The sequence below is a fragment of the Neophocaena asiaeorientalis genome, unplaced genomic scaffold, assembly GCF_003031525.2.
Source record: "Neophocaena asiaeorientalis asiaeorientalis breed wild unplaced genomic scaffold, Neophocaena_asiaeorientalis_V1.1 scaffold123, whole genome shotgun sequence".
Classification (NCBI taxonomy): domain Eukaryota; kingdom Metazoa; phylum Chordata; class Mammalia; order Artiodactyla; family Phocoenidae; genus Neophocaena; species Neophocaena asiaeorientalis.
The window spans coordinates 4946730-4962650 of NW_020173666.1; the positions used below are offsets into that span (position 1 = coordinate 4946730).

Genomic DNA, 15921 nt, shown 5'->3' on the forward strand with positions numbered 1-15921 from the left:
ATGTACTCATTCATCATTCATTTATTCATTCAATAAATATTGATTTAGTATTCTGTGTGACAAGCACAATAATAACTGGAAATAAAACACTGAGCAAAATTAGACCCCTTGTCTGTCCTCACAGAGCTCAGAGTCCTGAGAGGGAAACAGGTATTAATCCCCAAACCACACAGATTCATGTGAGATAGTAACTGCGTCACATTTTACAACACAGAGAGATGTACCACTGTCCAGGCGTAGAAGGGGGTAGTTGGCAAGTCTAGAAGTCAGAGAAGTGATGGTTGAACTGAGATGTGAAGGGAAAGAGGAGAAGGTAGAATATCCAGACATTGGGAACAGCACGTGTAAAGGTCCTGTGGCAGAAGGGAGCAAAGTGAGCACGGGAGAAGAAGCAGGGAGGCCGGAGTGGGGTGAGGGAGGGAGACGGTGAGTGGCCTGGTGAGTGATGGAGGGAGGGAGAGCTGAACCCCACAGTGTGGGCAGGCAGGGGTCGGGCCCCACAGAACCTCCCAGGACTTGTTCAAGGGGCCTGGGAGACACTAAGGGGTTTAAAGCAGGGCTGGGGATGGGGGAGCATGTTTACATGGGATCCTAAAACTTACATTTTGGAAAAAAATTACTTTAGCTTCAATATACAGAGCAGAAAAGGGCTCCAGTTGATCTGAGGCTACTGCAGTGATCAAGGGGGAGATAAACAATCAAAAAGCAGGTATTTATGGAGCGAGGACCATGTGTGATGAGCAGCTCTAGGGGCAGGGGCGGTGATGGGGGAGCATTTACAGTGCGGGGGCCACCTCACTGCCCTTCCACTTGCTAACTGCCTGGCTGGCAACAGAAGACCCAAACTTGAGGAGTTGTCATTGGCTGGGACATGTTTAATTAGCAAAAGAATGATGCAGACAACGGAGAATTCAGGAGAAGAAACATCAGTGAGAGGTGGGATCTTTGCGGGAGGCTTCCTGGACGAGGTGGGAGCTCAGTCTTTGGGGACGGATGCAGATTCAGGCAGGGGTGAGGGTCAAGAGGACCGCAGGAGCAGAGCGTTTGTATAAAAGCCCGAGAGCCCTAGGCTTGCGCTATGGTCAGCCACCCAGCTTGGCCGGAACAGAGGGTTTAGGGAGGCAAGGAGCTTTGGGACTGAGAAGCGATTCTCCAGATGTCCCCGAGGAGGCTGCCAAATCAGCTTTGCCTGACCTGCTTTCTCAATGGAAGGTCCCATCAGGAGCATCAAATCCAAGCTGCCAGAGCGCAGCCAGGTGCATCCCGCTGGCCACCTGTCAGCTGAGCTCATCTGCTCCGGACCCCCACGTCTCACTGTGAGTCAGCGACCAGCTGCAGCTGCCTCCTTACTGGGGGCTCAGCCCTGCACCCCAGCTGGGACAGATGGCTCAGATTTATGAAGGTGGTGGTTCTCAGCCTGGCCTCTCATTGGAATCACCTGGGAGGCTTTTAAAACTACCGATGCCTGGGTCCCACACCCAAAGATTCTGGTTTAATCGGTCAGGGGTGCAGGCTGGGCCTTGGGACGTTTTAAAAGCCGGAAGTGAGGCCAACATGTAGCTAGGGCTGAGAACTACTGAGAAATAACAACACATCCATTCTTGTCTGTATTAGCAGGAGCTATTTTTACTGAGAGATATACCTCCCGAATATCTTCTAGAAGCTTACTTTCTATATCCTCTGCACATTTGGAAAAGCTCTATTTACCTTCGCCTCAGGATTTTTTTTATTTGTTAGACTTTTAGTTGGCGTGTGCAAATAAATGTCGTTAAAGGAGTTTGATGGTATAGTGTAAGATTTGTTGTATTTATGAATACTCTGTATAGGTCTTAAGTCAGGCTTTCTTTTAAACTGAAGTGGGAAACCAAAGAGTATATTATACTGTACATTTAAGATCTCACTTTAGGAAGCGTGCTTTAGGCAATAAAACAGAGTACTTTGATGAATAAAATATTTTAGCATGAAGACATCTTCTTATTTGGCCGATGAGGCATTTAGAATCCATTGCCATTTTTCCAGAGACGTGCGTCACTCTTTAGATGCAGGCCAGTTCATAAAATACAATAAATGCTAAATTTAAAGACATGGATGAATAGAACCACACTTTAAATGCAGTCAGGAAATGTTCTTTAAAATAATGTTTTTTAAATGCAGCCAGGGAGCTTGCTATTCAAAGAAGTTATGCAGTGAAGTTTTATATAAAGTAAAAAACTAATGGCTCGATTTAATCTGTGTTAAAATTTTGAATCTCATATCCTACACTTGTTTTCCAGAACCTGGCACACCTCTGTCGTTTTCCTCAATTTGCTTTGCCAAATTGTAATATTTTTTCACTGCCCAACTGTTTTACATACACAGCATAAATTCCCCAAAGGCAGAACGACCTCCAAACGTGTTCTTAAAAATATTTCGTGAACTCTAAAGACAGGAAAAGTAAGTGTAAAACATCTAAGAGATTTATTGGAATCTCAGCTTGAATTCTAATTGCAAGTACTTATGAAAATGTCAAAATTAACATGAAATGGCTGGCAGTTTTTCTAATAACTGTAAATTGAATTAGATAGTGTGTAATTGGAAAAATGCTTGCTTCGCTCAGGCTCTCTCAAAACAAGTCTTAGAATCTGTTAGCTGCAGCAGCCTTGCCCTCTAATGGCTGGAAATTGAAGGACAAGGCTAAATACTTTCGACTACAGGGAGGATAGAAACTAAGCAGAGGGATATGGCACCATGTCAGGAGACTCTTCCCTGACATGACATGAATCTTCATTCATGATTAAATGAAAGAATTTTAACCAAAGCCTACTCGATTTCAAGTCAAATGAAGCTTTTAAAAAATGTCTCTGCATTTCATATTACAAACTAAAAACAAAATGGAATTGTATCAACATGTAGCTAAATGTTTCTATACTCATTTTTTTTTTTTTTTGCATTGAAGAGGAAGGTTATACCGGTATGACTTTTTTTTTTAATTAATTAATTAATTTGTTTTTATTTTTGCCTCTGTTGGGTCTTCATTCCTGTGCTCGGGCTTTCTCTAGTTGTGGCGAGCAGGGGCTACTCTTTGTTGCGGTGCACAGGCTTCTCTTTGTGGTGGCTTCTCTTGTTGCTGAGCATGGGCTCTAGGCGCACGGGCCTCAGTAGTTGTGGCACTTGGGCTCAGTAGTGTGGCTCAAGGGCTCTAGAGCGCAGGCTCAGTAGTTGTGGTGCACGGGCTTAGTTGCTCTGTGGCATGTGGGATCTTCCCGGACCAGGACGTGAACCCGTGTCCCCTGCATTGGCTGGTGGATTCTTAACCACTGAGCCACCAGGGCGGCCCCTGGTATGACTTTTATAGTGAGATGGCTGCCCCTTCACCACTCTGCAGAGTTTTAAACACTCACTGCCAGTTTTTGAAATAAACTAAACTCTTGGATGAGACTTGTCAAAAGAATCAGCAGGTGCATAAAAGAAAGTTATCAAGTTTAATACGAGACAGAGGAAACTTTGTTGATGAAATCTCACTATAATTATGGCATTCCATATCTGACCACTATTAACAAACAAAAACCCTATGAGATTAACAAAAGTGATCTAAACCAAGACAATAGGGAGTTCCCTTGTGGCCTAGTGGTTAGGGGCTTTCACTGCTGCGGCCTGGGTTCAATCCCTGGTTGGGGAAATGAGATCCTTCAAGCCATATGGCATGGCCAAAAAAATAAAAAATAAACCAAGACAATAAGATTAACCTCAGCCAACCTTGATTACTGCTCATCTTTATTTCTCCAAGTAATTATTACTTGGTGTGAATTATATTTAGTTTTTACATGCTAATATAAATAATATATATTTTTTACTTGTTAATATATATTGCTTCTAAAATCCTTCAAATTATTTCACATTTGTATATGTCTTCTATGTTTAACTAAAATATAATTCTCTCAGATGATAGGACATGATCTCCTCTTTTAATCCCAGCACCCTTCACAGCCACCTGGCCAACACCCAGCCCAGCTTTCAGTACATACTTAATAATAGGTACAAATGTGGACCAAGCACCAACGTTTGCCTCTTCTCTCCACTTACAACTTCAATATATTTTGAACACCTGCAAAGCGTCAGGCATTGTGATGGGAATAGCTGTGGCAAGATGAGCATCTGTTCCTACTCTCTGCCTCTACCGCACACAAAGAAACCCATCTCCTCCTGTATTCCATTAACAGTGAGTGATACCCCTATCGGTTCAGTCACCCATACAAGAGAGTCTGGAGTCATCCCTGCCTGCTTTCTTTCCCCAACCCCCCAACCCATATGCAATCAGTCACCAGCTTAACCTGGAGTCCTCCTGAAAGCAGAGCCTGAGGCAAGGGTTTGGAGGAAGGGTTTTAGAATTTGGACAGTGATCCCAGGGACTAGGAGTGGGGGACTGGAGAGAGAGGGAAGGAGGGAAGGTCAACACAAGGGCGTGTCCTGACATTGGTCACTCCCGTGGAAACCGAGGCTCAAGCTTGCCAGCACTGTGGGAGGACAGGGTAGAATTTGCCCTAGAATGTTTCTGACTGAGGAAAGCAGAAAGCATTTACCCACTGCTTTCATCGTTTGTTGTCAGGTTCACCTCATGAAGCCTTAACTCCCCGCACATCTGGGCTGTGCACACAGCGGGGCCATGTGGGTTCCTCTGGGTGTAGCACTGGGAACAGAAAGCGAGGTTGCTCTCAGGTTACTTCTGCGTGCATCTCATGGCTGCAGCAATGGCTAGAGAAAAAGTGGCCAAGAGGACAGGAGGCAGGGCACAAGAGTGTCCAGTCCAGCTGCCAAGACCGTCGCTTCTTCCTCCTTGACGTCTCTCAGATCATTCCCCATCAGGGTCATCAACAAAGCCCTCCTCATGTTCTACCCAGATATCTGCAAAAGCCTCATAGGCGGTCAGCCTGGCTCCAGTCCATCTTCCAACCCACAGTCATAGCCTCTAGTGTGCAAATCTGACATTGTCCTTCTCCTGCTTAAAACTCTTCTGTGTCTTTTGTTCCCTAGGTGTAATGTAGGCTTAGTTGCTCTGTGGCATGTGGGATCTTCCCGGACCAGGACGTGAACCCGTGTCCCCTGCATTGGCTGGTGGATTCTTAACCACTGAGCCACCAGGGCGGCCCCTGGTATGACTTTTATAGTGAGATGGCTGCCCCTTCACCACTCTGCAGAGTTTTAAACACTCACTGCCAGTTTTTGAAATAAACTAAACTCTTGGATGAGACTTGTCAAAAGAATCAGCAGGTGCATAAAAGAAAGTTATCAAGTTTAATACGAGACAGAGGAAACTTTGTTGATGAAATCTCACTATAATTATGGCATTCCATATCTGACCACTATTAACAAACAAAAACCCTATGAGATTAACAAAAGTGATCTAAACCAAGACAATAGGGAGTTCCCTTGTGGCCTAGTGGTTAGGGGCTTTCACTGCTGCGGCCTGGGTTCAATCCCTGGTTGGGGAAATGAGATCCTTCAAGCCATATGGCATGGCCAAAAAAATAAAAAATAAACCAAGACAATAAGATTAACCTCAGCCAACCTTGATTACTGCTCATCTTTATTTCTCCAAGTAATTATTACTTGGTGTGAATTATATTTAGTTTTTACATGCTAATATAAATAATATATATTTTTTACTTGTTAATATATATTGCTTCTAAAATCCTTCAAATTATTTCACATTTGTATATGTCTTCTATGTTTAACTAAAATATAATTCTCTCAGATGATAGGACATGATCTCCTCTTTTAATCCCAGCACCCTTCACAGCCACCTGGCCAACACCCAGCCCAGCTTTCAGTACATACTTAATAATAGGTACAAATGTGGACCAAGCACCAACGTTTGCCTCTTCTCTCCACTTACAACTTCAATATATTTTGAACACCTGCAAAGCGTCAGGCATTGTGATGGGAATAGCTGTGGCAAGATGAGCATCTGTTCCTACTCTCTGCCTCTACCGCACACAAAGAAACCCATCTCCTCCTGTATTCCATTAACAGTGAGTGATATCCCTATCGGTTCAGTCACCCATACAAGAGAGTCTGGAGTCATCCCTGCCTGCTTTCTTTCCCCAACCCCCCAACCCATATGCAATCAGTCACCAGCTTAACCTGGAATCCTCCTGAAAGCAGAGCCTGAGGCAAGGGTTTGGAGGAAGGGTTTTAGAATTTGGACAGTGATCCCAGGGACTAGGAGTGGGGGACTGGAGAGAGAGGGAAGGAGGGAAGGTCAACACAAGGGCGTGTCCTGACATTGGTCACTCCCGTGGAAACCGAGGCTCAAGCTTGCCAGCACTGTGGGAGGACAGGGTAGAATTTGCCCTAGAATGTTTCTGACTGAGGAAAGCAGAAAGCATTTACCCACTGCTTTCATCGTTTGTTGTCAGGTTCACCTCATGAAGCCTTAACTCCCCGCACATCTGGGCTGTGCACACAGCGGGGCCATGTGGGTTCCTCTGGGTGTAGCACTGGGAACAGAAAGCGAGGTTGCTCTCAGGTTACTTCTGCGTGCATCTCATGGCTGCAGCAATGGCTAGAGAAAAAGTGGCCAAGAGGACAGGAGGCAGGGCACAAGAGTGTCCAGTCCAGCTGCCAAGACCGTCGCTTCTTCCTCCTTGACGTCTCTCAGATCATTCCCCATCAGGGTCATCAACAAAGCCCTCCTCATGTTCTACCCAGATATCTGCAAAAGCCTCATAGGCGGTCAGCCTGGCTCCAGTCCATCTTCCAACCCACAGTCATAGCCTCTAGTGTGCAAATCTGACATTGTCCTTCTCCTGCTTAAAACTCTTCTGTGTCTTTTGTTCCCTAGGTGTAATGTCAGCTATCGATATTGTTATAATATTATCATAATATTTAGGGTTGTTTGGCCTGAGGCGACCCAGCACTGGAACATGCAGGCTCTTTGGTGGTGCTAATGGCGGGAGGGCTCACGCCAAGGAGTATTTCCCAGAACTTCTGCTGGCAGTGTCCTTGTCCCGGCAGTGAGCCACAGCCACCCCCCGCCTCTGCAAGATACCCTCCAACACCAACAGGGAGGCCTGGCTCAGTCTCCTACGGAGTCACTGCTCCTTCCCCCTGCATCCCGATGAGCACACTACCCCGTGTGTGCCCTTCATGAGTGGAGTCTCTGTTTCCCCCAGTCCTGTCGAAGTCCTGCAGTCAAATCCTGCTAGCCTTCAAAGTCTGATTCTCTGGGAATTCCTCCTCCTGTTGCCAGACCCCCAGGCTATTTTTTTGATTCCCGCAAACCCACCACCAACATTCAGGAAGGCAGAACTTTGTTCTGATGATTTCACCAATTTTGTTACAAAGTGCCTAGTGAAGAATTCTGAGCAGAGGGCTACTGCAACACAACGTTTACAGCAGCCTTTTATCAGGAATGCAAAACCTGTGTCAATTTTAAGAGACTTGATCACAGAAGCTATGGAAATCAAGGCTAAAAGACATGAGGAATAGAGCGAGAATTGGAAGAGGAAGAAGAAAATTCGGATGAAGATGAGCTGTATTCCCACACCATGGTGAAGACTAGCTCAGAAAGCGTGCGCACCATGAGGCCCACAAGCACGATGAGTGAAGGGGCCCAGACCATGACTGAACATAACAGCACAAGGTTAGAGCCTGACTTGGGGGCCATGGTTATAAACAGTGAGGATGAGGAAGAAGAAGGAACTATGAAAAGAAATGCAACTTCACCACAAGTACCATCGTTCATGGATTACTTTGATAAACAGGACTTCAAAATAAGAGTCATGAAAACTGTAATCAGAATATGCATGAACCCTTCCCTATGTCCAAAAATGTTTTTCCTGATAACTGGAAATTTCCTCAAGATGGAGACTTTGACTTTGGGCTTCCCGGGTGGCGCAGTGGTTGAGAATCTGCTCCAATGCAGTGGACACGGGTTCGCTCCCTGGTCCAGGAAGATCCCACATGCCGTGGAGCATCTAAGCCCGTGCGCCAGAACTGCTGAGCCCGTGTGCTTCGTAACAAGAGAAGCCGCCACAATGAGAAGCCCGCGCACCGCAACGAAGAGTAGCCCCCGCTCGCCGCAACTAGAGAAAGCCCGTGCACGGTAACGAAGACCCAACACAGCCAAAAATAAAAAAATTTATTTTAAAATATATATTATCATAATATTTAACCAAAAAGCATCACAACCGCATGTGAATCTACAATTATCTCAGTAAAAAACTTCAATGAAAAGAAGCTTCACAAACCAAGAGAAAAAGGATAGGTTAACCAATGAATAGCATAGGAAAAATGCAAGTGAGAATGAGCCAGGTTTGGAAACAGGATGTGAAGATGTGAGAAGCGTGGTTTGAGTAACACGTATTTATTTAGGAAAGCAGTAAGTCAAGGCTGGCAGGACAGGACCAGATAACTGAGAGTCTTGAAAGCTGCAGAAAGGACTTGAAAATTCATCACAGAAGGCAGGACTCAAGCGTCTTGAGCAAGGAATTAAATGTCAGGATGTGAAATGCTGCTTCTAAGTTGTGTGTTACACTTAGAAAGACCTTCTTCGCTCTGAAGCTATTAAAAAAATTCTCCATGGTGTCTTCCGGAGTTTTTGTTGTGATTCCTGTTGTCTAATATAAAATCTTTGATCCATCCTGCTGTCAGGTGTAACATATGAATCCAATATCTTTTTTTTCCCAGATGGTTAACAAATTATCTCAACAACCTTTACAGAATAATTTATTTTTTCACACTAAACTGTCGCCTTTACCATATAATAAATTCTTATTTTTGGAGGGATCAATTTTTTGACTTTTTATGTTATTCCATTGATCTGTCTTTAGGTATAGTAGAACACTATTACATATGTGTGTGTGTGTGTGTGTGTGTGTGTGCTCTTGGGTGTAAACTAATATATAATCACATAATATACATTTTATTATATAATAGACAATAATATCATCAATACAATTAATGTACTATACAATATTATATACTAAATATTTTATTATCTGGTAGGCTCTAATCTCTTCTCACTAATCTTTTCCCCTAACTGTTCTAGCTCTTTCGTCTCTGTTGATTTTTCTATAGAAACTTTAAAGTCAGCTTGTTCAGCTCTCCCTCCCGCCACATACATCCCCAGAAAACATTAAGTTTTAGATGGACTTGAGAAGCACCGTGGGCGACCTTGAGTGACACCGCATCTCCCACTGTGCTCACTCTTAGCCCCGTGTGATCGACACGTTCGCCGGATAAGTGTTATTTCTCCTTCACTTGTGGGAACTAAGTTGAAGTCAGCAAATAAAACCCCTCACTTGAATTGTTCTGACTTAATGTGCATCTGAGACTTTAACTTGGTCACTTCCAGCTGCTCCCCTCATTAAATTCAGATCACTAATATCATACATTAGTATATGCCTTTTACCTTTGTGTGCAAACCCCAGACGTGAAAGCCTGAGTAATTCATCATTTACTTTGAATGGAGGGTTCTGTTTCTGGCCCTTCACAGGTGGGCTCCTCCTGTCACACAATATTTCTTTCTTTCCATTCATACCTTGGCTCTGCATCTTCATCGGGTTCTCGCGTTCAGTCTTCCGTGGGCATCCTGCGAGAGTTTTGTGCAGCCAGTTTCATGCATCTTGCCTATTCTCTGTTTGCCCAATCTGATCACTCTGCAATTGAAAACATTTGAATAATATACATACATCATCAATATACCACTACCCTGATTTGAATAATATACATACATCATCAATATACCACTACCCTGATTTGAATAATATACATACATCATCAATATACCACTACCCTGATTTGAATAATATACATACATCATCAATATACCACTACCCTGATTTTTTGGGGAAAGTTCTTCTCCTTCATCCATTCAGTCCAATCTGCACTGAAACCCTTTTTATTTTGTTTAGAATGTCTCTCAGCGTCGCTCACCCTCTCTCCATTGCCACTGCCATTAGCACTGTCTTTAATGTTTTTCAGCGCTGGAACAGCCTCCTAACTAACCTCCTCTGATTCAGCCACTTTCTCGCCCTTTCACCCTGTATAGTGCTGCCAGATTCGTTTTCCAAAGCAGCACTTCACATCCTGTCATTTAATTCCTTGCTCAAGAAGCTTGGTGTGTCCTGCCTTCTGTGATGAATTCTCAAGTCCTTTCTGCGGCTTTCAAGACTCTCAATAATCTGGACCTATCCTGCCAACCTTGACTTACTGCTTTCCCAATTAAATGCTAATTGAACCAAGCTTCTCAAATTCTCTCTTGAGAACAGGCTCCTTCCCATATCCATTCTTTTCCTTATGTTGCTACCCTAAGCTGGAACGTCTTCTTCTCGTTTCTCTCTCCATCCATATCCTATCCATCCTTCAAAATCTCATCACCATTCTCTCTTGATCCCAACCTTTGGGTCGCTGTTCCTTAGTACCTGAATACTTAACTTGATCCTCATAGCACAATCTTATGAGATTATTATTATGTTATCATGATCTCAATTTAATGATGAGCCTGTAGCTCAGGAAGGTTAAGCAAGTTGCCCAGAGTTAAGTTACATCCATGAAGTGATGAAACTAGGATTCAGACTCCGGCAGTCTGGCTTCAGAGGCCATGTCCCTAACCACCATGCTGAACTGCCTCTTTTCATCCTGTGTGACTCTCAGCTTGTTTCCTTAGTCCTTTCTCAGCCTGACTGTCAAGTATTCCATCTGCTGTTGGTCACGTATCATCTTCCCTGCTTTGTATACATCCCGTTTATTGCTTCCCTGGGGCCCATCATGTAGGAAGGACTTAATAGGATTTACTGCATATGCGCAGGGAACTTAGCGGCCTTACCAGCATTTCTTCAGCACCTAAAAAAAGTTTTTTTAAAAATAAAATAACAGGATCTGACACATAGTAAGTGCTCAAAGATTATTTGTTGAATAAATGACTAAATGAATACTGGATTGATTCATAGTTTGATAAATATATGACCATGTCAGTGTATCCTTCTCAAGTTTTTCCATTCATATAAATGTGCACATCTGTATTTTATGTACAGGTCTCTCAGTTGCCTCTAGGCCATGACTGATGATTAGCTGGATTTTTTTTTCTGGATAAAATGGATGCTTAGTTGTTATCAGCTAAGTTAGTTGTTGCCTCTACGGACCGAAAGGCACTTCCCAGGGCACGGCAGGTCTTGGAGTTCAGCTCTCTATTATAGCTGATGAAATTAAGTTACACCAATTTAATTAGACTAATATTTTACTATCAAAAGCAAAAAGAAACACTTTTGCTAGGTTTAGCTGCCTTAGCAAATAGTACTTTTAAACTTGAGGTCTATAGCACTTGATTATTTATAAGTAAATAAAATGTTATCGATAATCCAACAAAATTTAATTTTTAGAAGTGTTTCTTCTTCGTGAAAAAGTTCTTCTAACCTGGCAAAGGGCATTATTTGCTTCATACCCTATTCCTGAAGACTACTTTGGTTTCTACTTTTCATCCAGTATCAATTTTAATATTTTGGCTAAAAGATACCTCAAGTAATCCTCTCTAAATGTTATTAGTGGAAGTCAGGCTTCTGCAGAGCAAAACCTGTGTTTAATTTATTTGCAAAGCCACATTTAGCATTGCGAATTTTAAAATTCAGTCAAAATAAATGATTTTACATCAAGGGCTGAATTAACACCAAGTTTTCGAAAGGCTTTTTTTCTGAGAAATTCAAAGCTTCTCATTAAGTCTACAGTCTTCCAAAATTGTGCTGTTCCCCAAGATGGCCTTATTAGTCCCATTTTGCAAATAACAAAATTGTGGCAAGAAGCAATTAAATATCTTTACCAGGGTCTATTGGAATGGTGTCATACTGGGTAGGCCCTTGACTTATGATCACACCATCATTGGTAAATTAGAAGAGGCTACAAACAAAGAAGGAAGAAAAAAGATTAGCAAGGAGGAAGGCAAATGTAGGAACAGGATTTGTCATCAGGGCCCTTTTAACATGGGGTCCCAGGTAGTTGGGAGGGAAAAAAAAACAGACCTTAATTAATCATAGTACCTTTTAAGGCAGAAAAGAAACATAGAGGGCTTCCCTGATGGCACAGTGGTTAAGAATCCGCCTGCCAATGCAGGGGACACGGGTTCGAGCCCTGGTCCAGGAAGATCCCACATGCCGCAGAGCAGCTAAGCCCGTGAGCCACAACTACTGAGCCTGTGTGCTGCAACTACTGAAGCCCATGTGCCTAGAGCCCGTGCTCCGCAACAAGAGAAGCCACCGCCAATGAGAAGCCTGCGCACCGCAATAAAGACCCAACACAGCCATAAATAAATAAATTTATAAAAAAAAAAGAAACATAGAGGTTATCTCATCTCATCCACTCATTTAAGGAGTTAAGACTGGAGCGTGAAGGTTGGAAATACCACATGGAGCTGCCCTCATTATGATGGTGTTGACTGTAAAGGCTAAGCTAAATCAGATATTTATCAGAGAAAGGAATTTAGAAATAGAATGTCATGAACAAATTTGTGAAATATAGGAAAGTCTGAAAAGGGTGTATGTTAAGTTCTGGAACAAAATTATAAAGCCCGGAAGTGATGGCCATCCCCTAAACTTTTCCAGTCTGTTGCTCACCAGTCTCCTTATTATGACAGCCTAGTTCAGTTTCATGCTTGTGCAGAAAAGGAGGACACAGTCATCTCAAGACGACCAAATCACCATGGTGGACCCCCTGTCACCACCCCGCCACACACACACACACACACACCCCTACACATACTCACTCACACCCTCTCAGTGACTGAAATTGACGGCTTTTTTTTTTTTTTTAATGTTAAACTCTTCTTCCTGGGTTCTTTTCTTTAATTATAAATAAAACTGGTAGGTCTGGCATTTTGTTACCAGCATCTTTTAATGAACGTACTCATCCACGAGGTTATGTACGTCTCGTGCATAAATGTTTGGACTATTTATATTCTGATACGGTTAATTCATTCTCTCTTTCTTTCAACAAGTATTCAGCACCTACTCTGTAGCCAGTGCTTTGGCAGATACTGAGAATGCAGTACTGAAAAACACAGGTGTAGTTCCAGCTTTCATGGAGTGTATAATCTGTCAGGGAAACAGACATTAAACAAGTGCCTGGAAGAGGTGATCAGGCTGTGGGAATAGTATGTACACAAATCAGGAGTCCCAGGTACTACAAAACTTATATGGATGGAGTTTTAGAAGGCAGGGCACAGGGGTATGCTATGCAGCTGGAAAGGTGGGCAGGGGCAAATATGTCATAAGTATGTGAGGCTTTATTCTGAAAACAATGAAAAGTCTGAGACAGGTCGAATTGTGGTCAGGGAGGGGGGCATGACGTGACAGGATCTGCATTTGAAATCCTGTGCAAGGGGAAGATGCTTGGAGTAGGGCAGGGTAAACTATTTTGGTTTGGGATAGAATTGGCATGGTAGAGGAGACTGATAGGAATGAAAAGATTCAGACACATGTCTGAGGTAGAATCAGCCATTGCTCCTTGAGTGATTGAATGTGGAGCTGGAGGATGAGGGGAGTTAAGGAAGATCCTGGGTTTCTGGTTGGAGCAATTCGATGGAGGGTACTACTGTGGGTGGGGAATACAGGTACAGAGGGGCGGGAGAGATAAGTTCTGCTTTGGATATGCTGAGTTTCAGTTGCTCACGTGAATGGAGACAGCCAGCAGTCAGAAGAGAGGGCTGGGCTAGATTTATAGAATTGGAAATTATCAGTATCCAGAGAAAGGGTAATTATATGTACCTATCTGCATATATCTACATCTATATCTATATTCCACGAGGGGTGAGATCATGTCTGGAGCAATGGCGGTGCTCACTGATTATTTGCTGACAGTTGTTGAATTGAAGCCATTTGGTGAAATCAAGGATGAGGATAAAAAGCCTGTGGGTCACCCATTTTTTAGCACTCTTTGAGGAGTGGGAAATAAGAGCATCAGTCCCAAGAAGAGGATAACATAGAGATGTGGCATCACAGAATCAGAGGGAAAAAGTCTTGAGAAGGGAGGATAGTTCATCATTGTTGGAAGTGGCTAGGAGGGGCAAGCAAAAGAAAACTAGAAAAATGGAGATAGTGATGGAAGTGTTGGTCTGCATTGCCCTGGTGAGGTAGGCAGAGGCACCCCTGGGTTGATAGTCATCGTCTCTCCTAAAGAGGATGTTCTGTCTCAGGATCACTTTACCAGGGGAAGAAGTAGGTCCTCAAGGGCAAGGGAATCCCACATCACTCTTCTTTTTAAAAAAATAAATATTTATTGAGAACTTGCTATATGCACAGTCTAAAGTGACTAGCATGCTAAGTTCCTCTGAGAAGCAGAAGCCAAGATGAGATTGGACATGCAGAGATTTATTGGAAGAAATGCTGGTGAGGGAAAAGGGAATTGGAAAAAGACACCATACCTGCTGTAGGTCTGACCCCCGTGAAGAACAGAGAGGGAAGAATTGGGTAGGCAGAAGCTCAGACTACAGTGCAGCTCTAATAAAGTTTTGGCCAAGCCAGTGGGGAATCTTCAAGCCAAGGTCATCCATCGGAGGAGTCCTGCAGCTTGCAGGAATGGACCTGCTATAACCTCCCTGCCAGTCTTTGGCTTAGAGCAGCCCGTGGCCTCAGCAGGAATGAGGTGATAGACTCAGAGCAAAGCATCTCGGACCATTGGTCACTTACTCTCCCGACAGCAGGAGAGGTTCATACCTGCCACACGTACATTATCTCATGTAATCTTTACAGCATCCCTCTAAGATAAATATTATTATGCCCATTTCACAGATGAGACACTAAGGACTACAGAAGCTATGTAACTTGCTTGAGTTTTCACAACTAGTAAGAAGTAGAGCCTGGGTTTCAACCAATGGTGCTCTGGAGCTGGCTTGGACTGGCTCTGAGCAACTGTTACATTTTCAGGAATTGTGCTATTTAGTTGACATCAAGATGGTGGCTTGAATTTGGCCATGGTAGGCGTATTCACACCATGGAAATCTGCAAATGCTATAAATCAGGTCTTTGTTTTTTCAGGAAGGGTGGTTGTTATACATTTACCACTGATAGCCACTGATGGCAGATCAGTGGTAGATCATGTGCCACCGATCTGAATCCAGGTCATCTGACTCCAGAGTTGCCCCTGCTGAATAAGTATTTACCTTCGAGGGTAACACGGATGTACGTACATACCTCTACTGATGATTAGGGATTGGTAATCTATGAAATTATGTAAAATGTTGGGTCTGGTACAGTTATATCTGTTACCACTCATATGAATTCCTGCATCTTACATTTATAAAGGCAGACACTACTGGAAAGTGTGTTTCAACCTCAAGATGACCTCTGAAGAGGACTGTAACATCCATTACAGCCCAGTGATGTAACTGATGTTCTTCCTGCCTACTTCCACCCACAGACCAGAGGATATTAATTACCTGCCTGCCTGGCCACTGGCAGCTTATTGCGAAATTGTTTATCCTCCCAGCTCTGCACTCTCCAGCCTGGGAAATAAAATGTGCGTACTGCCTGTGTCATGTGCTCCAGCGTCTGAGAGCACAGCATCCGTAGAGAACAACCCAAGAAAGGTTAGGATGAAAAGAAGCCCAGGGACTTTGGCCACTGTAGAAAGTAATGTGCCCTCGGTGTCCCTGAGAGTCAGAAGACGCAGGTTTCAGAGTCACTTCAAACTGCAAAATATGAGAGCTACTAAAAATATTTCTAGTGCACATGACCCAGCTGAGGAAGAAGCTTATGCCGGGAAGCCTGCCTCCAGATGAAAAAGCAGGTCTGTCATGACAGCAGCCCTTGCCCTCAAGCAAAGCTCTTTGAAATCTTCTGACATTGCAAAAGAATCTGTAAATCACCACTTCTGCACCACTTCCAAAAACGTTTCTTCCTTATTAATTTATTTAAAAATACTTTTTAGGGCTTCCCTGGTGGCGCAGTGGTTGAG

At 43.5% G+C, this 15921-nt stretch overlaps 2 protein-coding genes across 3 annotated transcripts in view; both read left to right on the forward strand.

Moving 5' to 3' along the window:
* The window catches only part of UST (uronyl 2-sulfotransferase), a 298078-nt gene that overhangs the window by 192524 nt on the left and 89633 nt on the right, over positions 1–15921 (forward strand). The window lies entirely within an intron of this gene.
* Positions 994–9996, forward strand: LOC112401545 (serine/threonine-protein kinase 3-like). Its single transcript, XM_024747844.1, is given in 6 exon segments — positions 994–1316; positions 6653–6711; positions 7229–7462; positions 7465–7746; positions 7749–7869; positions 9894–9996. Coding segments are annotated over 6 exon segments (1122 nt in total).